At 46.5% G+C, this 26,773-nt stretch overlaps 1 protein-coding gene across 8 annotated transcripts in view; it reads left to right on the forward strand.

The window, feature by feature from the left end:
• Nucleotides 1-26,773, forward strand: part of samd11 (sterile alpha motif domain containing 11) — a 249,612-nt gene that overhangs the window by 145,046 nt on the left and 77,793 nt on the right. For all 8 annotated transcript variants that reach the window (XR_007958262.1, XM_052039520.1, XM_052039521.1 and 5 more), the window contains one exon: nt 13,105-13,194. Coding sequence is in view for 7 of the 8 variants with exons in the window: in XM_052039520.1 (XP_051895480.1) it covers nt 13,105-13,194 (90 nt within the window). In the remaining variant the exon portion in view is untranslated. The remainder of the gene's footprint in view (nt 1-13,104; nt 13,195-26,773) is intronic.

Here is a 26,773-nt window from a genome sequence, read left to right on the forward strand (position 1 = left end):
ATGGAACATGGATCGCTCCAGGGAATCCTCTTTACTGGTGGAACAAAAATCAGGTTGATTCTACAAAAAGTGTGCAGTCCACAATTCCAGGCTGTGAGATGGAGTCTTCACCGTGAAGAAGTAACTCTGTTCAGGGTTTGTCTATCAAATCAAACTGCAGAGTCTCTGAAATCACTTTGAAAGATCATGGTTTGGGGCTGAGGATCTGAATGCATCACGGCCGCTCAGCTGGACAATAGTCCGAACGGCAATAGGGCACCATTTTGTGTTACCTCCCTACAGTCAGTCCTAGAACAAGGCAACTCGTGTTGGCACCAGACTTGAAGATCAGTAGAGATTGTTAATTATGGAGACACAAGAGGCTGCAGATGCTGGAATCTGGAGCAACAAACAATCTGCTGGAGGACCTCAGCGGGTCGAGCAGCATCTGTGGGGGGGGAAAGGAGTTGTCTATGTTTCAGGTCGAAACCCTGCAGGCCTTGATCCGAAACGTTGACAATTCCTTTCGTCCCAAAGATGCTGCTCGACTTGCTGAGTTCCTGCAGCAGATTGTTTGTTACTCCTTAATTATGGCCAGCACAAAACTGTTTACTACGAGGAAGATCTTCAATATAAACTCTGTTTTGTTTCACTTGAATTAGTACATTAGACTTAAAAGCTTGGGCAGAGGATACAAGGGGGAAGCTTTTATACCATCGGGAGTAGTGATGCGTTGGAACTGCCTCAAGGTGTGGTGGAAACAGAATTGATCAAGGCTTTCGCTAAGGAATTGAATAGGGACTCTAGAGAGAATAATTTGCAGGGGTTGTGGAAAGAGTGGGGGGATTGGGTTAATGGGATTGATCCACCAGCAGCCTACAGTGAGTCAGTGGGCTGAAGATTCCCTGAACTGTGGATGACTTTAAATGCAGTGAAATCTCATTAACATGGGTCTCGGCATTTTCCACATGTTCGGAGAGATCCCTCTCTCTCAATCTGTCATTGTACATAAGCATGTCATTTGGAACATTACTCCAAATTGGAAGGGTTTAACAGAGATAATGATGAAGGTTTACCTTCACAATAAAGGGTTTAAAACCTTGCTAACAATGCATTTATTTTTGACTCCATATAATTGAGTTTTGATTGCAGAGAAGCTGCAGAATATGCTGCTGAATTAGGGACAAAATCAATTTCTCTACAGCCTGTGGGTTTGTTGTGACGTGAATTATTTGATTTCCCAAATCGGGTAGGTCTACTTCTGGGAAGTGAATGTCAGAGGTAGCTGTCGATCAGGCACTGAGTGTGGACGGTTTTCAGGACAGAATGCTTCAATAGGCACAACCCCAGGATAGGGGCATCTTGATGGAAAAAGCCATAATTAAATTTGAGAGGAAGGCGCTGGAGATGACCCGGCACCGGGAGCACGGGTAAAATTACTTTAGTTACAACCTTAGGATAGGACTGGGTGGTAGCTGGTGGCGATGCTGTCTGGAGAGAGCAGGCTTAGCTGCAGCTTTGTGGTGAGGTCTCCACTTGCTGTAGCCTGCAGTGTGGTGGCTTGCTTAGATTGTGTTTAATCAGGGGGAGGCTTGACTGCTCTTCATCCTCTCAGATGCAACTGGTGCATCTGTGCTGATTAATACACGTTTAATAAGGGAGAATTCTAATCTCTTGATACTTTTAGATTTAAGTAGGTATGGGTGTTGCGTGTGCGTGGGCACATGTCAGTCTGGAATGGGGGGGGGGTGATAGAGTGTGTGTGTGTGTGTACACAGGTAAGTCTCTGTGCTTAATTGTGCCTGCCCTATATGTGTGTCATTCATTTGTGCTTGTGTGTCTCTCTCTCTTTCCTTCTCTCCCTGTGTGTCTGTGTGAGTGTGCCTGTGTCTGTGTGAGTGTGCCTGTGTCTGTGTGTGTGCCTGTGTCAGTACATGTGTGTGCTTGTGTCAGTGTGTGTGTATGTGCGCCTGTGTCAGTGCATGTGTGCGGGTGTCAGTGAGTGTCCGCGCCTGTGTGTGAGTGTGCATTTGTCAGTATGTGTGTGTGCTTGCGTTGGTGTGTATGTGGCAGTGCGTGTCCCTGTGTTAGTGCATGTGTGCCCCTGTGTCAGAGTGTGCGTCAATGTGTGTGTGCCCCTGTGTCAGTGTGTGTGTGTGTGTCTGTGTGTGTCAGTGTATATGAGTGTGCATGTCTGTGTGTTCTAACACGTTGGAAGGTGGAAGCTGAATTTCTATCGCCCCCTATTTTCCTCTTGCCCTGCCACTCTTGGCTCTGTTGGTGACTTGCTCGGGAGTGGGCACTCTGCCTTGTTCTCTGCCCCCTATTCCCCACCCCTCGACGCCTGCACTTTCCGAACCACCCACCCACAAAACCCCGAGACCATTAAAGTCCTCTCCCCTCTCCCGGAGGAAGTCGCGAACCAATCAATGACAGGCTCTCGGCCCAGCAGGACTGGGCAAACATTAGATCAATAAGTTATTAGCACCATTCTGTCAGCTGTAATGTTAAGATTGATCACAAGGAGGGCTTCTGTATGCTGCCCAGCACATCCCAGCCTGATAAAGATGACAGATTAAGGGACTAAAGCAAGGGAATTAAGGAGCCTGGCTGTCAAAGCTGTCACTGACTGGACATTAGTGCTGATTTTTTTCTCCTTTCCTTCCCTCTTGCACTCTCTCTCTTGCTCTCCATCTCTCCTGAGCTTGCTCTCACTCTCTTTTTCATCCTCTCTCTCTCCTTCATGCTTTTTCGCTCTTGCTCTTTCTCTATTATGCTATCTTGCTCTGTCTGTCTCTCTCAGATATTCTTAATCACTCTGGTTTCTCTCTCTTACTTTCTTGCACTCTCCACATCTCTCCTCCCCTCCCCCTCTCCTCCCCTCCCCCTCTCCTCCCCTCCCTCTCTCCTCCCCCCCTCTCTCCTCCCCCCCTCTCTCCTCCCTCCCCTCTCTCAATCCTCCCCTCTCCCCCCCTCTCTCCCCCGAGCTCTCACTTACATTTTCTGGATGGAATGAGTTGAGGGAATGCCTACAGACTTTAAAAGGTGTTACAAGTTGGCCATAAATGGGCAAGATAAAAGCATTCCTCGGTGTCTGTGTCTGTTATCAGACAGATAACGCTCAAGATGATGGAAGATGGTCACAGAGGTGCTTGAACGAAGCTTGCCATCTAATAAATTATTACTTGTACATCTTTGGAAAATATCAGCAAATATTTATCAACTGCACTTTGAAAAGCAGTCAAACAGAAGCCTGGTTAAACATTTACACCCTGTTAGATGAAAACAGAAAATGCTGGAAATGCTCAGCAGATCAGGCAGCATCTGTGGAGAGAGGTAATTCTTCAGGTCGATGAGAGGTCATTGCCCTGAACCTTTTAACTCAGTTTCCTCCTTCACAGCTGCTGACTGACTTGTTCAGTACTTCCAGCCGCTGTAGATCCTTGTTTTTCAACTCGCACTGCCTGTGTGTCTGCCTGTTACCTCCACACTCATCTAACCTTGGGTTAAAGTCTACCCTTTTTATTCCAAAATCTCTCCTGAAATGTGAGGTATTTATAGAGGGAGTAGATAAAATTTTGGAAGATCAAGGATCTGAGGAATCGGCACAGAAGATGAGATGAGTCTTGGGGCAGATCAGCCATGATCATATTGAGTGGTGGGACGTCCTTGAGGGGCCAGGTGGTCTACTCCTGCTCCTGTTTTCTTGTGTTCTTGTTCTAATATGCCATTGTAGTTTAGAAATAAGGGGGTGAACTGCAGGCCGACTGAAATGAAACGATGGGACCTTTGAAGTTACAGGGAGCACCTCTTAATCCTTCTCCTCCCTCACACCAACCTGAGGTAACTTTCCTCTGCATCCCACTCGCACTTCCCGTCCTTCACCTTCCTGGGCAAGTGGAGCGTAAAACCAACATGATGCATCCTTGGCTAAGCTCTTGCCCTCAACCCCCCTGACCACCACCTCTGTGATTTAATAAGGGAAATTCCTCAAAGAAGAGTATTTAAAAAAAAACAGTTTGTTTTTCAACCCACTGATTTCTCAACACTCTCGGCCATGTCTCGGAGATTCTCCAGGACAGACCCAGAGCTGGGGTTCTTGAGCCTAGTGGAAGATCGGTTTGAAGTGCCACTGTATCGGACCCCTGTTGTCGTGCTGGGAAGATCAGAGAAAGATACAGCATTGGAAACAGGCCCTTCCACCCATTGAGTCCATGTTGATTATCACTTACACCAATGGAAAACAAGTAAAACTCTGGATGTTGGAATCTGAGACAAGAACAAAAATGCTGGAAGAACGCAGCCAGTCAGACAGCACCTGTGGAAGGAGGTTCCCTGACCTGAGATGTTGACTGGTTTCTCTTTCCACAGATGCTGCTTGACTAGTTGAGACCTTCCAGCATTTCGGTTTTTGACCCATTTACAATAATCCTATGCTCACTCATTTTATTTTCTCCCCATCTCTTTCAACACCCCACCCAAGATCCTACCACTCTTCTACACAGTTTCTACTATAACTTTTATCGATGAACCACAGAAAGCATCCTATCCGGATGCACCACGGCTTGGTACGGCAACTGCTCTGCCCGGGACCGCAAGAAGCTGCAGAGAGTTGTGGACACAGCTCAGCACATCACGGAAACCAGCCTCCCCTCCATGGACCCTGTCTACACTTCTCACTGCCTTGGCAAAGCAGACAAAATAATCAAAGACCCCACCCACCCCGGACATTCTCCCTTCTCCCCCCTCCCATCAGGCAGAAGATACAAAAGCCTGAAAGCACGTACCACCAGGCTCAAGGACAGCTTCTATCCCGCTGTTGTAAGACTATTGAACGGTTCCCTAGTACGATAAGATGGACTCTTGACCTCACAATCTACCTTGTTATGGCCTGTGAAAGTCGACCCGCTCTGTAATAATTCAGACAACAGCAGAATCAAAGGACTTACGATTAATACTTTATTAACTTAACGCTAGCGGGAGTGAGGGATACAGAGAAAGAGTAAACAGTGTAACCCGAGCTCTGTACTGATCCCCACTCGGAGATTTACCAGATAGTGTCCCTACTTTTATACCCAATTGGTGGGAAACCTCCATGGGAAGTTGCAGTTACTAAGGCAGTTGCTTACAGCAAGCTTTTAGCAAAACAAGATATGTCTTAAAAACGTCTTTCTTTCTCACCAGCACCTGGACATTTTTACAGTCATAACTATAATCACCCCATGGTTGAGGCAATATCACGCCATTGGAAGAATAGCTGCACACCATTAACCCTTACATTTCCAATTATCTTTTACAGGCCTTACACATTATGGTCTGCCTGCACTGCACTTTCTCTGTAACTGTAACACTATATTCTGCATTCTGTTATTGTTTTCCCTTGTACTACCTCGATGTACTGCTGTGATGAAATGATCTGTATGGATGGCATGCAAAACAAAGTTTTTCACTGTACCTCAGTACACGTGACAATAATAAACCCATTTACCAATTTATACTGGCCGATTAACCCACCAACCCGTGCATCGTTGGGACGTGGGAGGAAACCGGAGCACCCGGTGAAACTCACGCAGCCACAGGGAGAACGTGCAAACTCCGCGCAGACAGCACCGGAGGTCAGGATCGAACCCGGGTCTCCGGCGCTGTGAGGCAGCGGCTCTACCAGCTGCGCCACTGGCTAGTATGCTGCGTGGCGAGGTTGCTGGGAAAAGCAGAAGGAGCAACAGTTGAATGTGGGGTGGGTGGATCTGCCATTTGGGATAGACGTAAGGAGGAATTTCTTTACCCAGAATATCATGAAGCTTAGGACTTCTCTACCACTGAGAGCTGTGGATGTCCACTGGTTAAGACTGAGGTTGATAGATTTTTTGGACATTCAGGGAATTAAAGACAGTGTGGATTGGATGGGGAAGTGAATAACACAGGACCTGCCGTGCTGGTATTGATTGGTGGGGCAGGCTCGAGGGGTCTTGTGGTCTCCCTGCTGCTGTTTCTTGTGTTCAGGCCTCGCACAAGTACAGCAGGCTTCTGCCAACCTCACCATCACCTCCACCTCTAATAATAAAGTAGTCAGCTGCATCCGAACTGACGGAAGGAACTTCAAGGGATTCAGTTAAGTGGCAGATTATGCATCACATTCTTTCTGTTGTCTGCCTCAGCTCACACTGGCATTCATTAATTACTAATTAATGCATGTGTTCTCATTCATTATGACTTAATTAGTACCCCAGGGTAATTATTAAGGGGAGTTGGGTCCAGTTCCAGAAATCACTGCCAGCGATGTGGTTGAATGTGCTGTAGCGCCATCTTTGCCTGCTATTCTTCACAGCAATAGTCCACAAATCAACTGCGACCTCTTGTAAAAGCCCCTTGGGGCGTCCCAGCACTTTCCCAAGACTTGGTCCATCACAGTGACTTGGCAAGGAAGGACCACCCTCAGGAGAAGCTGGCTGAGTGGTGACGACCGCCCCCCCCCCGGAGTGTGGCAGTGGGTCAGGAAGATGCCAGGTTTGAACGCAGGCTCGCACTGAGTTGGCTGACCCTGAGCGGTGCTGGCATTCTGTAAGTGACCCAGTTGGCTGGAAGAGCCTCTGCCCATTGGGTATGCTGGCACAGTGGTTAAATTACTGGATTATAGTCCTGGCCTGTTGATCCAAAGACGTGAGTTTGAATCCCACCATAGCAGATGGGAAATTCTAAATTCAAGCAGTTGAATGCCTATTGGATAAATGATTATTTACAAATAAATCTGGAATAAGAAGCGTCCCTTGGTAATGGTTATGATGAAACCACTGGGTTGTCGCCTGATTCACCAAGCAGAGCAGATCCCCATACCCAGTCTGGTCTATATGTGTCCACCTCCACCTCACCTGGTTCCACCCATCACGTGCTAGTCCCTGTCCCACCCCTCCCTCTCTATACCGGCCATCTCCCCTCGACACTCTCGGTCCTGATGCGGGGTCTCGACCCGAAACGACTGCCTCCACGGATGCTGTTCGACCCGCTGGGTTCCTCCATTTTACATTGCAGATTCCACCATCTGTAGTCTCTTGCGTCTCCATCGCTTTTGTTGACCCGTAACTGCCTTCTCAGTCGAGGCGCAGTCAGGGTTGGGGAATAAATGAAATGACTGGCATTGTTGGTCTCAGAATCAGGTTTATTATCACTGACACAAGATGTGAAATTTGTTGTTTGTGGCAGCAAGACATAATGTAGCGGTTAGCGTAACACTATTACAGCGCCAGCGACCCGGGTTCGATTCCGGCCGCTGCCTGTAAGGAGTTTGTACGTTCTCCCCGTGTCTGCGTGGGTTTCCTCCGGGTGCTCCGGTTTCCTCCTACTTTCCAAAAAAAAAACGTACGGGTTAGGAAGTTGTGCTGTGTTGGCGCCGGAAGCGTGGCGACACTTGCGGGCTGCCCCCAGGACACTCTACGCAAAAGATATATTTCACTGTGTGTTTCGATGTACATGTGACTAATAAAGAAATCTTATCTTAAAATAAATAAATGGTGCAAATAAAAGAATAACAAAGTAGTGTTCGTGGACCATTCAGAAACCTGATGGTGGAGGGGAAGAAGCTGTTCCTAAGTCGTTGAGTGAGGGTCTTCAGCCTTCTTGAGGCACTTCCTCTTGATGTCCTCAATGGTGGGGAGGGTTGGAGCTGGCTGAGTCTCAGTACCACAGCAGACAGTAACATCGGGCAGCGCTACTGCTCCAATTACTGACTAGTGAACTGCTTAGTGGGAATCCTCTGGATGCCGCCTTGTGACATTCATTGTCTCACCGCACAGGTGAAGGATGGTAACTTGGGGTGTGATAGCTGAGTGCATCAGGTACTCACTAGTCTTAAGGAAGAACTGTGGGGGGAAAAGCATACACCCCACAGCCACTCGCTGTGAATAATAGTGACCAGGCATTAGACTCTGCTTCCAACATTCAGTGCTGCTGATGTCAGTAGAAGTGATTTTGAGTGCAGAGAAATCCTACATCACAGGTTTAGTGTAACGAATGAGAACTAGTTCCAAAACCAATAGATTGCCAGGTATTAACTTGAAAGTTGTTATTATTCTGCTGAACTGGTTTGTGGCAGAATCCATGGAAAATATAAGTTGTATCGCACTTGTGCGCCAAGGCTCAAGTGACTTACAATACGCTGAGCTATTGCGTGACATAATGGCTGTACTATATCATCGTAACAGGACCATCAGCCCAGTTTCCTGCTGTGCATCTGATAATGTGGCTTCTACCACCCTTTCAGCAGCCGTGGTTAAAATGGCCCCCTGAGCTGAGTGATAAAGAGCTTGCTTGTTAAAATCTTGACAACCAATGAGCCCAAATATTAAAAGCATAATTTACCAAATGTTCGAACTGTAGATTGTGCTTTTAAATTTTTACTGTGGATTTACTTAAACTACCCGCTCACTGTCATCATTCTGTTCTCAAATTGTGTGTTTTGCACAATGAGAGCTCTTGTGTCGAAAATTCAGTTTCAGTGATTTGAATGGAAGCAAATTTTGATGTAACCCACATCACGCGATTAGCGAATGAATTTCTGTCTATGTGCACTTTCCCAGATTATAATAGGCTCTCCCCTCCTCTTCCATTATTGGACCTCTGGATTAACTTTGTCCCTTCTCTGCTGGTTAAGTAAGTTCTCTGCAGAGATGAGTTTGGACAGAACTCTCTCCTGTTCCCAGGAGGCATGGATGCAAGGCACAGAACTACCCACAGTTTAGAGATGTTGCTATTGGCCGTCTTGGTTTTTCAATCAGAAAGGCAAAAAATATCTTGTAGAACAAGTGGTCCCATTTGCAATTATGCACTAAGGAGCAACTCAACAACAATTTCGATTAGAGTTCCAATGGTGGGGGCTTCTCCAGTTTGGGTTTGGGTCTGTGAGCAGCAGGACAGTCACCCCTCTCATCTTTTTATTCTTGTCCCCTGAAATTCTTAGTTTGGTCAGTAACGGACACTCTGATCTGTTTCGCGCTCTTCATTGCCCTCAGTCCAACCTGATCTCAGATTCAGATTATGTTGGCGAGTTCAAGGTAAATACCTGGTTCCCAAACATAGATGCATTTGGTTGAACTAACAAAGCTTACTTTGAGTTCTTTTCATTTCATTAGTAACCTAGAGATTGTTTTGGCTTTTGCTTCCTATTTTGTTTTACTTCTCGTTAACCTTTCCCTTTCTGAGTTGCTCTTGTACTCGGCTGGGTTTACGATAGTGGGTGGACTTCTTCATCTCAAACTGCAGCTTCTGTTTGAGCTGCTGTCTCCTCACACGCAGGTTTAGTTGAGTCTCGTGGGTTGGTTTGAGTGTCAAGAGTTGGAGTTGGAAGCACACCTTGAATTCTTAAAAGAGGGTAGATCTAATTTCGCCAAGTGCTGAGCAGTGTCACACACCCCTCAGCACAGCTGATTGGTATCGGAGCCTGCCAACAGAGAAAAATTAGTTGTAAATCCAAACAAAATTACCCAGCTATTAATTTTTAAATGTCGGTATTGAGACAAACCCATTGAGGCAGGGGCCTCCTCTTCGTTAAACCTGACTTCATCACAGCCATTCTCAGCTTGACCCAGAGAAGTGCTTGTTATTCACTGGGAACAGAGGGTTCGTGTGGTAATATATTTTCTGACCCGGGGAATAGACTGAGGAATAGCCTGCAATACTTCAGCAACACCCAACCTGATCTGAACCTTTAAAATTGAAGCATAAACATTTGTTATTGGACCAGAGTGATACTAATCCAATCTTACTAAATTGTTCAATATCTCTTAAATTGAACAACATTGTAAGCAGCAGATGGTGGGAACAAAACACACAGCAGGGAATCTTATTGTAAAATGCTGGCAGAGACAAAGTTTTGTTGATGGTTCTGGTAGACTTTTACTAAGAACCCCAATACCTGTCATTTTGGAAGGTTTTTAGCAATGAATGCATTGAAGAATTCAGAGGAGATGTTAAACTGAGACCCTATCTGCTCTGCAGGGCATTTTCCTGTTAATTATTTCTGGTATCCTGACCATTATTTAACCCACAGTCAGCAGCACTGAGAAAGCTAATCCAGTCGTTATTGTTGTGTGTGGGAGCTTTCTGTGTACAAACCTGGCTGCTGCAGATCCCACATTACAGAAGTGACCATTCTCACTGCCATTCTAGTGGGCAGGTGAAAGATGCTCCAATCCTGGAAATGGTTGGAATTTTTAAAGTGGTTTGAAATCATTAAATTGTTGGAAAAGCATAACTAAATTGACCCTGTGAGGATATAGCCTTTAATGACGTTACATCCATTTTCCTGTCTCTTTGCTAATCTTATATTTCAAATCATATTAAAGTCCATTGTCCATCTTTCTTGCAGCCACAGTCATTTAGTCCTGAACTCGTGCTGGGTAAATGTGAACTGTATCATTTCACTCTTTTTTTTTAGAAAGAAAATACTGGGGTGCTTAGGCTTTTAACTCTCTCAATTTGACACGATATTGGAGGGAGGGAATTTACTGTTAAGAATGAGCCCATCACATAGTGTGTGTACGTTTTTGCATGTTTTTCTTTGAGTGCACATCTTTTGCTAATTGTCATTTTCTGTGTCCGTGCATTTATGTGTGCTTGTACATATGTGTGTGCATGTGTTTTTCTGCTAATCTTTCACCCTCCATCACTGTTTCTGGGCAGTTCAAGTTTATTATTGTCACAGGCACACATACACAGGGTATAAATGCCATGAAAATTAGCTTTTTGCAGCAGCACAGTACATTACAAGGCGAAGACAAACATAAGTTCACATACACTTAAATTAACATAAATTATGCATAACTTATACAAGTTGCAAGATAAAATAAATGACACTAGTGCTAGATTGAGACAGAGAGACAGAGAGAGGAAAAAAAATAGCCTCAGATAGTGTTAGGGTTTTTAAGATTGGTTTAAGACGGCAGTGGGGAAGAAGCTGTTGTTGAGCCTTGAGGTGTGGGTCTTCAAGCTCCTGTACCTCCTGCCTGATGGCAGCATCGAGAAGAGGGCATGGCCTGGATTGCAGGGGTCGCTGATGGTCAATGTCGACTTCCTGAGACGCCACCTCTTGTAGATGTCCTTGATGGTGGGGAGAGCTGCATCAAGAGTTTAGACAACCTGGAAGGTGAATTCCCTGAGTTAACTGAATTGTATGAGCTTGGGGCTTTGATAGTTTGCTCAAGCTGCTAAGAGTGTGAGCAAAGATGGTAAACCTGGCAAGCTATTTGACCAAGTATGGAATCGTGGTGGGGTCCTGTCCTGTTCTGCCGAAGGATCCAAATGCGCGCACTTTAGTAAGGGGCATGAAAGTCTCTGTAGAAGTGCTGGTCTCACAAGTACCATGTGATTATTGTGGTACTGGAGCAGGACACACAGAGCCCTCTGGGCAGCACAGTGGTACAGTCAGCGGAGTTTGCATGTTCTTCTTGTGAGCCCGTGGATTAACCCCATGTGTTCCACTTTCCTCCCACATCCCAAAGGCGTGCAGTCTAGTAGGTTAATTGGCCGCTCCAGATAGCCCCTGCTGTGTAGGTGAGTGGTAGAACCTGGGGTGAGTTCATGAAAGAAAAGGTTGCAAGGAAAACTACTGGAGGATTGGGATTGCTTTGTGAGCTGGCATAGAGTCAAGGGGCTGAGTGGGCTTCTTCTGTGTTGTCTGCGTGGAATTTGCACGTTCTCCCAGTGACTGCGTGGGCTTCCCCCCAGTGCTCCGGTTTCCTCCCACATCCCTTGATGGTCCTGTAAATTGCCCCTGGTGCAGGTGCTGGCAGGAGGGTCTGATGGGTGTGAGAGAGGGAGAGAGAGAGAGAATACGTTGCAAGGGTTACGGACAAATAAGAGGGAGAAAGAGATTGCTCTGCATCGTCTGGCATGAACCTAATGGGCCAAATGGTCTCCCCCATTATAATAAGTGGGTTGAAGCCAATAACATTTGTGCCCATTGAGTTACAGGGGCTGGCAGGGACCTGATGGGCCAAGTGGTCTCCCCTGTTGTAATACGTGGGTCGAGGCCAATAACATCTGTGCCCATTGAGCTATGGGGCTAGCATGGACCTGATGGGCCAAATAACCTGTGTTGTAATAAGTGGATTGAAGCCAATAACATTGAGATGCAGGGGTCTGAGCCAGGGCTCGAAGCTGCTGAGCCTTGTGTCTCCAGTGATTGTAACACTTAACTTTGAAGGGCAGCAAGTGAGGCCGGCGTGGATTTAATAAGTGATCTGCAGCACTCTGGATTCATCAGTCAGGGGGAATGAATGCTGCTGCATGTGCCTGTCTCCTCAGTTTGTTACTTAATAAGCACCTGACAGCTGAAAATTTGTTGTTTGATACGCGCACACTCTGCTGCCTCCTGCTCATATGCAGCATCATGCCTTCAGTCTCAGTAGTGATATTAGAGGCATATTGATTTTAAATCTGTTCAGTGTACGCTGTAATTGTATATTAGAAACTAGCATCACTGCTGACAGTGTATGGTGTGGATGCAAGGATTATCCATTGCCACATAGCCCAGGAGGGAAGTCAAGACCTTGATGCTTAAGAGAGGGGAGAGGGTGGAGCTGAAATATCAGGATTGTCTAGGGCTTTTGGACCAGGTGATATGATCAAACCAGAAAGAGGAATGGGGAAAGGCAGCAGGTTAAATAGATAAGGAATCCTTTTAAAACAATCTTGAGAGCATACAGGTAAAATTGGCAGCAAGGATTATTAAGCAGGCGTGGGTCATTCCTAGGGGCTGACCCGTGACCAAATTCTGCTCGCATTTTTGGTTCAGTCTCCTCCAGGTATCTCATTGAGACGAATAACAAATAAGGTCAGTGTCTGTCGGTGGGTCAGGCTCCGTCAGACTCTTGTGATTTACAGAATTCTGTCAAGGGCGCCGGGATTAATTCCCTCAGGAAAGTTGAGGGGGTGGGGGGGGAGGAGAAAGCAGTTTTGCATAAGCAGGAGCAAGTAGAAAATATAAAAGTAGACAGGTAACACAGTACCAAGTATTTTTTGCAGTGCTGATGCATTAACTTTGCAAAGCGATCCAGTACATTTTAAATCAAATGATAAGGAGTTGGTTTGAAGTGTAACGGTTTTTTGTCTTTTGATTTCTCGTTTCTGCAGATGAAATTTTAGGAAAACGAAGAGTATGTTCACCAACCAACAACAGTGAGTGTCCAGAAGTCAAGAGGCGAAGAAGTGAATCACCAAAGGGTAGGTTTTCTATCCTGGATGCTCCCTGCTGCTTTCCTTGCTGATGTGATTCATTAGTCGTTTGTTCCTCTCCCTCTCTGTCAGTCTCCTTCAGTCCTGCTGGTGTGTGTGGCTAACGGTTGGATCTCAAGCCCGTTCCCAGGGCACGGACCATGCCAGCTCCAGGATAAAAACTTGTAGGGGATGATGTTTCCTGCCTGCAAGTGATTGGGAATTCAGCCCATCCATGTATTTCCATATTTCCTTATAGCATAGAAGAAGGCCACTCAGCCCACTGAGTCTGTGCCAGCTCACAGACCAATCCCAATCCTCCGGTGGTTTTCCTTTTCTTCCATGAACTCACCCCAAATTCTACCACTCGGGCTATTTGGAGCAGCCGATTAACCTACTAGACTGCATATCTTTGGGGTGTGGGAGGAAAGTGGAGCACATTGGGTTAATCCACTGGCTCACAAGAAGAACATGCAATCTCCATTGGCTGTACCGCTGTGCTGCCCACAGAGTCCTGTGTCCCCTGCTCCAGCACCACAACAATCGCATGGCGCTTGTGAGACCAGCACTTTCATGCCTCTTACTGTCCAAACTGTGGGGCACCAGGTAGAACTGCTACCTAACAGCTCCAGTGACCCAGGTTCAATCCTGACCTCCGGTGCTGTCTGTGTAGAGTTTTCACGTCCTCATTGTGACCGTGTGTCCTTCCCCGGGTTCTATGGCCTCCTCCCACATCCCAAACACCTGTGGGTTTGTAGTTTAACTGGTGACTGCAAATTGCCCCTCGTGTAGGAGGAATGGGGGCAGGGGGCGGGAAGCTGACGAACATTTGACGGAGAATAGGTTATAGAGGTGTAATTGAGGGAATGGGATGATCTGAGACTCAGGGTGAAGGGCCTCCTTTTATGTTGTGAGAAAATATGAAAGGAATTCCTGCCCATTGTGTCCGTAGATCCCAGTTTGCTCTGATCTGCATGTAAAGTGACTGCTGGTACTGAGGCCCTTTATTGTATAACATGTCAAGCAAACGGTTGGTGTTACTGTTGGGCTGAAGCATTGGGTGCACTTGCAGTGCTATTTTGTCGGTCACCATGATGTGGTGCGTCAGGCACGTGCTCAGTTCGAGGGTACTGGTGCTGTGTACGTTAGGTTCGTGTTGTTACTGGATCACCAAGGTTTGCAGCTCGTCCAGGACGATGAACCACCTCGTCCTGCAGGTAATTTAGGCTGATAATTAGCCGTAGGGCTTTGCGTCAACAGTCGAGCATGACGACTGCTAAAAATGACCCTTTTAAAGAACCAGAACTTCCCGTGGGTGTGCCTAACATGCCTCTTAGTTGGCGGAAGCCTCTAAATTTATCCATTATATCTTCTGAAGTTAATGAGACGTTTAATGTGAGTAACTGGAGCAGCAGACAATCACATCACAGCAGCAACTTGTGCCGGGGTTGGGGAGTGAATGCAGACCAATTCAGAAATAGAGAGGCCTTGCCCTTGGTGTTCAGCTCTAAGTGCGTAGTCTGTAGCTGTTGGGATTGCCTGACCATCGTCTGCATCCCCAGCTGGAAGAATTATGCTTTTCCTTTTGCCAAATCCCCTCTCTCCTGGCGTGAGTGGGCAACCTCCACTCTCCAGGTCAGGTGCCCGTGAATTGAAGTCCAAGTCCAGGCCGACTTCGTAATGCAGTGAGGAGGGAGTGCTGCCCTCTCCGAGATGACCTTTCAGATGTGACATTAAGCCAAGGTCTCTCTGTCCTCTTGGGTAAGTATAAAAGATCCATTAGCGCTATTTCAAAGCGTATACCCCTGACACCCCCAAGTCCTAGCCAATATTGATCTCTCAATCAACACCAGTAACTATCACCATGTTATTTGTCAAAATCAAAGTCAAGTTTATTGTCAGATACACAGGTGCAATGAAAAACTTGCTTGCAGCAGCATCACAGGCACAGAGCATCAGAGACACAAGATTAACAGGAAAAACATAAATTAAACATAAATTATGCAAAATTATACAAGAAAGAATGCAATTAGTATATAGAAAACGAAAGCCCATTGAAGTGCAAGGTGGTCAGTGTTGCTATACTGAGGTACTGATTAGGGGTTGGGCAGGGGAAGTGGTTGAGGCAGGTCCAATAGTATCATTGAAGAAGCACTTGGATAGGTACATGAAGGGATTGGGCTTGGAGGGATATGGGCCGAACGCAGGAAATTGGGACTAGCTGGGTGGGCACCGTGGTGGGCGTGGACTGGTTGGGCCGAAGGGCCTGTATTGCTCTATGACTCTTAGTGGAATGATGTCAGACCTCAAGCCACTGTCCTCAGTTGACAGCAATTTTTCCCGTGTGGTTGTCGACAGAATTCTATGTCCACTTCCCTGACAGAACCATACCCGTTGGTTGTCCCATTCCTTTACTCGGTCCTCACTCAGACCACCGATTATGGGACTGAAGTGGAACTTGCAAGCTTTTAACTGCAGATTCTCAGGATGTAGCGAGTGTGCACGATTTCAGTTTACATTGAGGTTTTCCAGTGCAATTGCACGGAGAGGCGAAGGGTAAGAGGAAACGGTGTATGGGTGCCTATTTCACACCCTACTCTTAATTGCTGTTAAAAGAGCATAAAATCATGCAGGTCAGTTGATAGTCCCAGCAGTCTCGCTCCCCCTTGATGAAGTAGTAGATGGATTTGGTTAAAATGTCCCCTTTATAATCCTGTGAGGATTAATTTGTTTTTGGTTGGGTTGTGAATGAAGAGATGGAAATAACTTGGTGAAGTTGGCTAAATTAATTAAGCTGGAAAGAGTGGAAAGAAGATTCCCCAGGCAGAGGAGAAAAGTTAGTCATTGGATAGTTATCCAGCAGCCACAGGGAATGTAGGGTCCCAGACAGATCAGATAGTGTCCCAGAATGTGCCAGTACTTGAGGGCCTGAGTCATAGGGAGAGGTCGGGCAGGTTAGGACTTTATTCCTTGGAGCATAGGAGACTGAGGGGTGACCTTATAGAGGTGAAGAGAATCATGAGGGGCATAGATAGGGTGAATGCACTCGGTCTTTTTCCCAGGGAAAGGGAATCAAAAACTAGAGGGCTTAGGTTTAAGGTGAGAGGTGTAAGATTTAGAACATAGAACATTAAAGCACAGTACAGGCCCTTTGGCCCATGATGTTGTGCCGACATTTTATCCTGCTCTAAGATCTATCTAACCCTTCCCTCCCACATAGCCTCTCATTTCTCTATCATTCATGTGCCTATCTAAGAGTCTCTTAGATGTCCCTAATGTATCTGCCCCCACAACCTCTGCCGGCAGTGCGTTCCATGCGCCCACCACTCTCTGTGTAAAAGACTTACCTCTGACGTCCCCCTTATATCTTCCTCCAATCACCTTAAAATTATGCCCCCTCATGTTAGGCATTTTCACCCTGGGAAAAAGTCTCTGATTGTCCACTCGATCTATGCCTCTTATCATCTTGTCCACCCCTATCAAATCACCTCTCATCCTCCCTCTCTCCAAAGGAACCTGATGGGCAACTTCTTCACACAGAGGGTGGTGCGTATATGGAACGCGCTGCCAGAGGATGTGTTTGAGGCAGGTACAATAACAAAATTTAAAAGGCAGTTGGATAGGTACATGGATAGGAAAAGTTTAAAGGGCCAAATGCGGGCAAATGGGGCTAGCTCAGATGAGCATCTTGGTCGGCATGGATGAGTTGGGCCGAAGGACCTGTCTCCGTGCTGTACTCCAAAAGTGATTGTTGATTCTTGGTAAATAAATAATTCTGTCAGATTCTGGGATTTTCACCTGTGTTTCACGAAATGAATTCTGCGGGGTTTGACCGTTCTGTGCAAATAACAAATTGCGCTCCCTTGGCAGTTGTCATTACAACAATATCAGAATTAAGAGCATTGCAGACAACAGTGAAGGGGTGAAGAGGAAGAATGCCAACACCAGGGGAATCAGTTGAAAGTAATTAAATGATTACAGGGAAGGTGAGGAAAATGTTTTTCACCCAGTAGGTGGTGGAGTTCTGGATCTCACTGGCTAAGAGGGTGAGAGAAGCAGGATCCCCCTCACATTGAAACAATATTTGAAGAGCTGTGTCTTGCAGGGTTACGGACCTAGTGCTTGGAGGTCAGATTAGAGTCATAGAGTAATATGATTTAACCATTAGCCATACGGAAAGGTGGTCTAATGTGACCTTCTGTAACCTTTCTTCATTCATACATTTGGGGATCAGGTCCTTCGGTCCGACTGGTCCATGCCGACCAGGATGCCTATCCAAGCTTGTCCCATTTGGCCCATATCCCTCTAAACCTTTCCTATCCGAGTACCTGTCCAAGTGCATTTTCAATGTTGTTGATGTACCTGCCTCAACCACTTCCTCTGGCAGCTCGTTCCATCAGATTAGACGGCTCTTCAGGTTTATTATCACTGACATATGTCATGAAATTTGTTGTTTTGCGGCAGTAGTACAGTGCAAGACATAAAGACTTAAAAATTACCTTAAGTTACAAACATATATAACTAGTGCAAAAGGGGAATTATGAGGTGGTGTTCATGGACCGTCATAAATCTGATAGCAGAGGGGAAGAAGCTGTTCCTGAAATGTTGAGTGTGGGTCTTCAGGCTTCTGTACCTCCTCCCCGATGGTAGTAACGTGAAGAGGGCATGTCCCGGATGGTGAGGGTCCTCAGTGATGGATGCCGCCTTCTTGAGGCACCGTCTCTTGAAGATGACCTCGATGGTGAGGAGGGTTGTGCCCGTGATGGAGCTGGCTGAGTCTACAACCCTCTGCAGCCTCTTGCGATCCTGCGCATTGGAACCTCCGTACCAGGCGGTGATGCAACCAGTCAGAATGCTCTCCATCGTACATCTGTAGAAATTCGCAAGTGTCTTTGGTGACATACCAAATCTCCTCAAACTCCTAATGAAGTAGAGCCACTGGCATGCCTTCTTCATGATTGCATCAATGTGTTGGGCCCAGGATCGATCCTCTGAGATATTGACGCTCAGGAACTTGAAGCTGCTCACCCTTTCTACCACTGACCCCTCAATGAGAACTGGTGCGTGTTCTCCTGACCTCCCTTCCTGAAGTCCACAGTCAGTTCCTTGGTCTTACTGACGTTGAGTGTGAGGTTGTTGTTGCGACACCAGTCAACCAGCAGATCTATCTCACTCCTGTACGCCTCCTCATCGCCATCTGAGATTCTGCCAACAACTGTGGAGTCATCGGCGAATTTATAGATGGCGTTTGAGCTGTACCTAGCCACACAGTCATGAGTGTAGAGAGAGTAGAGCAGTGGGCTAAGCATGCATACTTGAGGTGGGCCTGTGTTGATTGTCAGCCAGGAGGAGATGTTATTATTGCACCCTTGTGACGTTCAGATCTCCAAGTTGGAATCAGCCCTCTGGTCCTTGGTAAGAGTGATGGGTTGAGCATTGAATAAGAGTGGCTTCCCCAGGCAGAGGGGAAAAGTTAGCCATTGGATAGTTATCCAGCAGCCACAGGGAATGTAGTGTCCCAGACGGATCAGACAGCATCCCAGAAGGTGGATCTCAGCTTTCGGGTGGCACTGTGGCTCAGCTGGTGGACCCACTGCCTCAGAGCACTTGAGACACATCCCTTCTCTTGGCTGAAGATAAAGATATTGATAAGATATCTTTCTATTAGTCACATGTACATCGAAAAATGCAGTGAAATGCATCTTTTGCGTAGAGCGTTCTGGGGTCAGCCGGCAAGTGTCGCCACGCTTCTGGCACCAACGTGGCATGCCCACAACTTCCTAATCAGTAAGTCTTTGGAATGTGGGAGGAAACCGGAGCACCTGGAGGAACCCCATGCAGGCACGGGGAGAATGTACAAACTCATTACAGACAGCAGCCGGAATTGAACCCGGGTCACTGGCGCTGTAATAGTGTTACGCTAACCGCTACACTACCGTGCCTGGGTGTTATTTTGAAGAAGATCGGGCGTTCTTACACTCGTCGTGGCCAATATTGATCCCTCAGTCAACATTACTAAAGCAAGAACGTATGAACACAAGCTGGAGTAGGCCACTCGGCCCCTCAAACCTGCCCCGCTGTTCTATATAATTATGGCTATCTACCCCAGGCATCAGCTACGCTTCTGTGCCAGTTCCCTCGTGCTCTTGGTTCCCCAGTCTGTCAGAAGCGTATCTACCTTCTCCATTGATCTAGGCTCTGAGGTGGATAATTCCAGAGGTCACCACCCTTTGCGAAAAGAAAGCAGATTGTCAGTTTGTTGCCACCTTGCTGTCTGTAGGAGCTTGCTCTGCACAAATCAACTGCTGCAAATCTTCCACCAGTATTTACACTGCAGAAGCATTTTATTGGATGTAGAGTCCTTTGGGCTGAATTGAGGCTGTGAAAAGTGCTGTAGGAACCCAAAGCTACTTGTGAAAATAGCAGGAAGGAATCTCAGCTGGAGTCAAATCCCATTGGACAAAAGACACATGGGCAGTGAGCTGTGCTGGTGCTGAGGGAGTGCTGTACCATTAGACATGCGCACTGTACTATTTTGGCATTCAACCAAGTTTGTCCTCGAAAATGGTCATAAAAGATTCCAAGGCGATATTTGAAAAAAGTAGGGGAGTTCCTTCCTGACCATTATTTATCCCCAAAGCAGCTTCATTCGTAAAGAGAATGGATTATCACGCCTTTGTCCCACAGCTCTGTGTGGGAGCTTGCTGTGTACAACTTGACTGTCCTGCTTAAGTGTTTGGGGATACCCAGAACATTCGTTGTACCCTTTACAGAGGTGACTCTTTATCTTAACGCCAGTATGCCAATGTTTCACTTGGTAATTCTGAGGCTTGTGAGTTCAAAAGCCTCACAAGCTTTTTGTTTGCAAACTGTCAAACATTTGGGTGTGTTATTGTAACCTTAGCTGCAGATTAGTCTTTTCCTTAATCATAAATGTTAGAAGGTTATCATGAAGCCTTTGAGTATCAGGAATTATGTCAGGAATTTAGACTGCATTCAGTGCCCCCTTACCCCTTTTGATGTGTAATGTTTGGAAAACGCCACCTTCAAGTGGAGATGAAGGAGTAGAATGGAAAATGTGGTGAAGTCTTTAATTAATGAGGGAGTGGAGGCTGGACAGATGCCGGAGTGGCTGAGAGTTGGGAGGAGCGGAGGCAGCGTTACCCCGTAATGAAGGGCGCGGGCGCGGTGAGCTGAAATTATCGCTGGCTGAGCACTTGGAAATTTCCAGTGTTGGAGAGGGACTGGCTTGGTCTCTGAGGCAGCCCTGAAAGATCCTCTGTGTCTGTATGTGGAGAACGAGCTTAGAAACTCGTTCTTACACAGAGGGTTTTCCTTCTGTCCTTATTGTCGGTTTTAAAAAAAGTCAGTCTGTAACACCCAGTTCCTTTGAGTTGGGTTCCTGAAGCATTGCAGAGAATTGTGAACACAGCCCAGTCCTTCATGCAAACCAGCCACCCCTATGTTGTCTCTTTCAAAACTCCCCGCTGCCTCGGGAAAGCAGCCAACATTACCAAAGGACCCTCTCGCCCCGGATATTCTCTCTTTTCCCCCCTCCCATTGGGCAGAAGGTACAAAAGCCTGAGAGCATGAACCACCAGGTTCAAGGACAGCTTCTACCCTGCTGTTATCAGACTCTTGAACGGACCTCTCACACGCTAAAAGATTTCCCAATCTACCTCATCATGGCCCTTGCACCTTATTGTCTGCCTGCACTGCACTTTCTTTGTAACAGGTATTGGTTTATTATTGTCACTTGTACCGAGGTGTAGTGAAAAACTTGTCTTACATACCAATCGTACAGGTCAATTCATTACACAGTGCAGTTACATTGGGTTAGTACAGAGTCCATTGCTGTAGTACAGATAAAACTGTAACACTATATGCTACATTCTGTTATTTTCCTTTTGTACTACCTCGAAGTATTTGTGTATGGCATGATCTGTCTGGATGGCATAAAGCTTTTCACATTATCTTGGTACATGTGACAATAATAAACTAATACCGTTATGTCAGGTTAGAAGGATATAGGAAACAGGTCCAAGAGTAGGCCATTGGACCTCCTGAGCCTGCTCCCCCAATTAGTAAGATCGTGGCTAATCCAACCTTGGCCTCAACACCACTCTCCTTTCAACCTCTACAGCCTTTATTGGATTGAAAATTCCAATGAGCCACAATTGCCAAGGAGTTTCAGAAAAAAGACCCACCCATTGAAGACTGAGATGAGGAGAAATTCCTTCACTTACAGGGAGTTTACTACCCCATCCTGTGTAGAGGCTGAATCATTCAGGGCTAGATTTTTGGTCAAGGCTTATGGGGAGTAACGTGAGCCTGAAACCAAGGCCAGAGCATCTGTGGCATTACTGAATGTTGAAGCAGGTTCAAGGGTGGCTTGCATGATCAACTCTTCCTCCTGTTTCATTTACAGAAGACCTGCCTTAAGGAAATCCGATTTGATGCAAATTCAACCATAATTTTATGAAGAATCTTTTAAGATAGAACATTTAATTACAGAAATGCAAATATCTTCAGGATTTATGGAATAGGGGTAACAACTAATTAATTCAAAAGGCAATCAGTCTTCAAAACAATACTGTTTATGTGTAACCTTCTTGAAGTAGTCAGACACCATTATCTGTTAGGAGGGCAGGTTGCTAAGTGGTTCACAGTGGGAGGCCACTTAAGAGATTTGCTTTGGAAACTGACAAGGCCATCTCTTCTATTGACACATATCAAATAATGTAACATCTGTTGATACTTTAAGGCCATTGAAACTAGCCTTTGGGTGTGGGACATTCTGATTATGTACCATTGTAACTACAGAGGGGGAAGACATAAATAAATGTCCACATTAATTGACCCTCACTAAAATTTTTTGTTTCTGACTTATGAAAAAATCGGGTTATGAACAGTTCTCAGAAATGGAACCCTTACTTAACCCGGGGACTGCCTTTATTGTTTTGGCGAGTCCCATATGGTGCAAAGGTGCTGTTTTGAGGCATGAGGTTTTTGAGTGTAGAGCTTTCATTAGATGGGAACATGTGTAGAATCATCTCTGGAGAGTCATCACCCCATTTCTGGTTTGTGTTGGATCTAGCAGGGAACACCCTTTTAATTTTTCCCTCTACTGCAGCTCTGTGTACTCTGGGGGATACTACCAGCATCAAACTTATAGAATAAAACCACTCTCCTTTATCAATTAACAGGTAGCTTTATTTTGGAGGGTATTAACTCAAGCTCTTGAAAAAGCTGGGATCAAACTAGCCAGGTTGCCCAGGTAGAGAGAGGGACATTTGAACCCATCAGTGAACTTGGATTTGGACCCAATTTGTGGAGGTGAATGGATTGTATATTAATGTCACCCCTGACTGATGTAGTGTTTTGTTTGGGCAAGGTTGCAGTTTACAGCAGCGTTGATAAGAATGTGAATTAATCACTTTGAACCCTGCCACAGCTGTACAGTACGTCAATACCTCCCCTTGTACTCACTGGTTCCCTGCTGGTTGCACTAATCGTAATGCTTTTTAAAAGGGAGAAGTACTGTTTACAATCCTTTCACTTAATTTAACCAGCCTTTGTGGCTTAACAGTTGGAGGAGGAAAGAGCAAGATGGTATGTTTCCACTCTGTGTGGTTGGTCCTCGGAGAGTTCCTGATGTTCCCACAACCTCCCGATTATTACTACTTATCTTCCTTTACCGCCGTGGAAATATTCGAATACTCCTCTCCCCATCTTTGCAACCTCTTCCCACAGTTCAGGCTGATTACCAGTATCTTGAAGCCTTCCTACACAGCCCCTCGTGTCTGTGTAAACTTGCTTCAGCATAAGTGGAAATGTACAAACTAACATTTAAACAAAATGGAGCAGGAGAAAGCCAGGTGGTCATTTGAGCCTGCTCTGTATTCAGTGACACGGCTAAACTTTGTCTCCCGATTCCCCATGATTGCCGTAACATCCAAAAATCAATCGATCTCAGCCGTGAATATTCTCAACAACTGCGCTTCCACAGCTTTCTGTAGTGTTCCAAAGATCTGCAACCCTTATTTAACAAATTCCTTCTCTCCTAAACGACCCCCTGTTTGTAACCTCTCCTTAACCCCTTTATCCTTCCCCACCCAAATTCATTGCTTCCTTTGAGGATTTTATATTCCAATGAGTTAACCCTCAATCTTCCAAATAGAGACCGGCCCAACTCGATGTTCACTAAAAGCAGAACTGCTCACCCCAGGCACTAAATCTAGTAAAACTAGACAGCTGTATCCTTTCTCATTTCTGGGAAAGGATCCAGATGTAGCAGTTGTACTCCAGATGTGGCTCAGCTGTATCTGCCGAGCTCTGGCCTTTTGCCTCTGTTCCTCTGGTGGTCCATCTCTGTCACTCAATGCTTTCCCTCGTTGTTGGTGCACTGTGCTTTTGGTTTTGCTGAACTCCCAGATGCCAAGGTGGAACCGGGACCCTAGCTCAGTGGTTCTCCACTCTGGGTGCACAACCACCGAGTGAGAGATGGGGTTGTGGGGGAAGTTGCCAAAACCGATAGGGTGTCCACGAGACTGTCATAAGGTTCAGGTAATTTACTAAAGGGGTTTACAAAAATAGTAGAAATGTATGTACTCTGCATATCAGCTGCTCCAGCTTTAGTGCTACTGACAGTTCTTGGGAACTCCCAGGACAGTGCTGGCTCAGTGGTTCAGCTGGGAGAGCCACTGTCTTGCAGTGTCAGAGACCCAGGTTCAATCCCAATCTCCGGTCCTGTCTGTGTGGAGTTTGCACGTTCTCCCCGTGACCGTGCGGGATCCCCCCCCCTCCCTCCCACCCCCAGGTTGCTCTGGTTTCCACCCACGTCCCAAAGACGTGCAGGTTGGTAGGTTAGTTGTCCGCTGTAAATTGCCCCTAGTGTGTGGGTGAGTGGTAGAAACTGGGGGGAGTTGATGGGAACGTGGGGGGAATAAAATGAGAAGAATGTAGGATTGGTGTAAAGGGGTGTATGATGGTTGGCATGGACTCAATGGGCCGAATGGCCTGTTTCCATGCTGTGTGACACAGAACCGACTCCATTTAAGGAGTAAAAAGAAACAAGATGCTGGAGGAACTCAGCAGGTCAAGCAGCATCTATTGGAGGGAAATGGACAGTCAACATCACAATCAGGTTTATTATCACTGACATATGGCATGAAATGTGTTGTTTTGCCGCAGCAGTACAGTGCAAAGACATAAAAATTACTATAAATTACAAAAATAAATACTGCCAGAAAAAGAAGGAATAACAAGGTAGTGTTCATGGGTTCATGGACCGTTCAGAAATCTGATGGCGGAGGGGAAGAAGCTGTTCCTGAATCGTTGAGTGTGGGTCTTCAGGCTCCTGTACCTCCTCCCCGACGGTAGTAATGAGAAGAGGGCATGTCCTGGGTGGTGAGGGTCCTCAGTGACGGATGGTTGTTTCATTTCTGTTGTCTGCCCGTTTCCCTCCACATATGCTGTTTGACCCTCTGAGATCCTCCAGCATCTTGTTCCAGACTTCCAGCACCTGCAGTCCCTTGTGTTTCCTTTTAAGGAGTGGCTGCTGATGTCACCAGTGGTTTCTGGGGAGGTGTGGGGATGCCTGTTTTACAGAGAATGAATAAGTGGGGTTTTCATTCACAAAGGTTGGGGATGACTGTCCTGACGTGGTCTGAAAGGTTGAGGTTGCCCCCCCCCCCCCCCCCCCCCCCACCCTCCCCGTCATTACTCACAACCACAAGGAGGAATCAAGGTGAACCAAACTGCTGAAAAGCTGCCAAGCTCACTGCTCCACCTGGAATGGAGCTGCCAATCAGCCATTCCCCGGGAGACCGTCTGCGGCTCACCCTCCCCTTCACCTTCCCCGCTCAGTACTTGTTGAGCCGGCAGCTTGCATTGGCACTCATCAAACAGCAGCCGCGGTGGGGACTTCCTCACTGTGAGGCATTGATTTTTGTCTGATTCTAATGCCTAACCTTTCAGAGCTGCCGTCTGCAGAGCTGGAATCAAAACAGAAGCATGTTCAAGATGCTTCTGCCTAAAGACAGAAGCATACGCATTTAGAACATAGAACAGTACAGCACAGAACAGGCCCTTCAGCCCACAATGTTGTGCCAACATGGCTAATCCCTCCTACCTACAGAATGCCCATATCCCTCTATTTTCCTCTCATTCATGTGCCCATCCAAGCCCCTCTTAAAAGCCCCCAATGAATTTGCCTCCACCACCCTATCAGGCAACGCATTCCAGGCATCCCCCACTCTCTCAGTAAAAAACATACCCCTCACGGCTGTTCTGAACCTACCCCCTCTCATCTTAAATGCATGCCCTCTGGTATTGGATCGTTCAATAATGGGGAAAAGATGTTGCTTGTCCACCCTATCTATGTCCCTCATAATTTTATACACTTCCAACAGATCACCCCTCAGCCTCTGCCGCTCCAGAGAAAAGAGCCCAAGTTTGTCCAGCCTCTCCTGATAGCGCATGCCCTCTAATCCATTTGCACACTTACTCACACTCACTCTCACACTCACAATTACTCGCACTCATTCTCGCACACACTCTCTTGCACTCACTCTCTTGCTCTCACTCTCGCTCTCATTCACTCTCGCTCTCACTCACTCCCACTCACTCACTCACACTTACTCTCATTCACACTCTCTTGCACTCTCTCTCGCACTCTCTAACAATCACTCTCATGCACACACTACACACCCTCAGACTTGTGCACACACACTCGTGCTCATGCACGCACGCATGTGCACATATCCACACATATGTATACACATGCACACAAAGGTAGTTTATTGCATGTCTTGGCGAGAAGAGTGCAAGCAGAGGTGGCAATGCAAAGCAGCTGGGTTTCCAGAAGGTTCCATTTAGTCATATGCAGAACCAGCTTGTCATAGAGGCATATAACGTTGAAAAGTCCTTCGGCTCACTGGGTTCATGCGGACCACCAAATACCCATGACACTAATACTCCACTAAAATCATTTTTTAATTAGAGTCACAGAGTAATACAATGCAGAAACCGGCCCTTCAGCCCAATTGGTCCATGCTGACCAAGATGCCCATCTAAGTTGGTCCTATTTGCCTGCATTTGGCCCATATCCCTCTAAACCTTTCCCATCCATGCACCTGTCCAAGTACCTTTTAAATGTTGTTAATGTACCTGCCTCAACCACTTCCTCTGGCAGCTCCTTCCATATACGGACCACCCTCTGTATATGGAAGTGAATTAGTTGCCCCTCAGGCCCCTATTAAATCTATTCTCCCCACATTCCCGTCAACTCCCCCAAGATTCTACTGCCCATCTACATACTAGGTGGTGTTTACAGTGCCCTACTGACCCATCAGCCAGAAAATTGTTCTTAATTCAGCCCACAAACCTCAAGCAATTGAACTATTGATGTATTGTGATTAACTTGCCATGGTAACCGAGAGTCTGGTCTGATGATGGGGTGAGCTGAGCCTGAATCTCACCTTGACAGCAGGGAGTTTAACTTCAGTTTGTCAATCTGGCGTGAGGAGCCAGACTTGGTAATGGAAGTGGCAGGGAAGGAAACCGTACCCGGTCTAGCCTGCGTGTG

The sequence above is a fragment of the Pristis pectinata genome, chromosome 26 (assembly GCF_009764475.1).
Source record: "Pristis pectinata isolate sPriPec2 chromosome 26, sPriPec2.1.pri, whole genome shotgun sequence".
Classification (NCBI taxonomy): Eukaryota; Metazoa; Chordata; class Chondrichthyes; order Rhinopristiformes; family Pristidae; genus Pristis; species Pristis pectinata.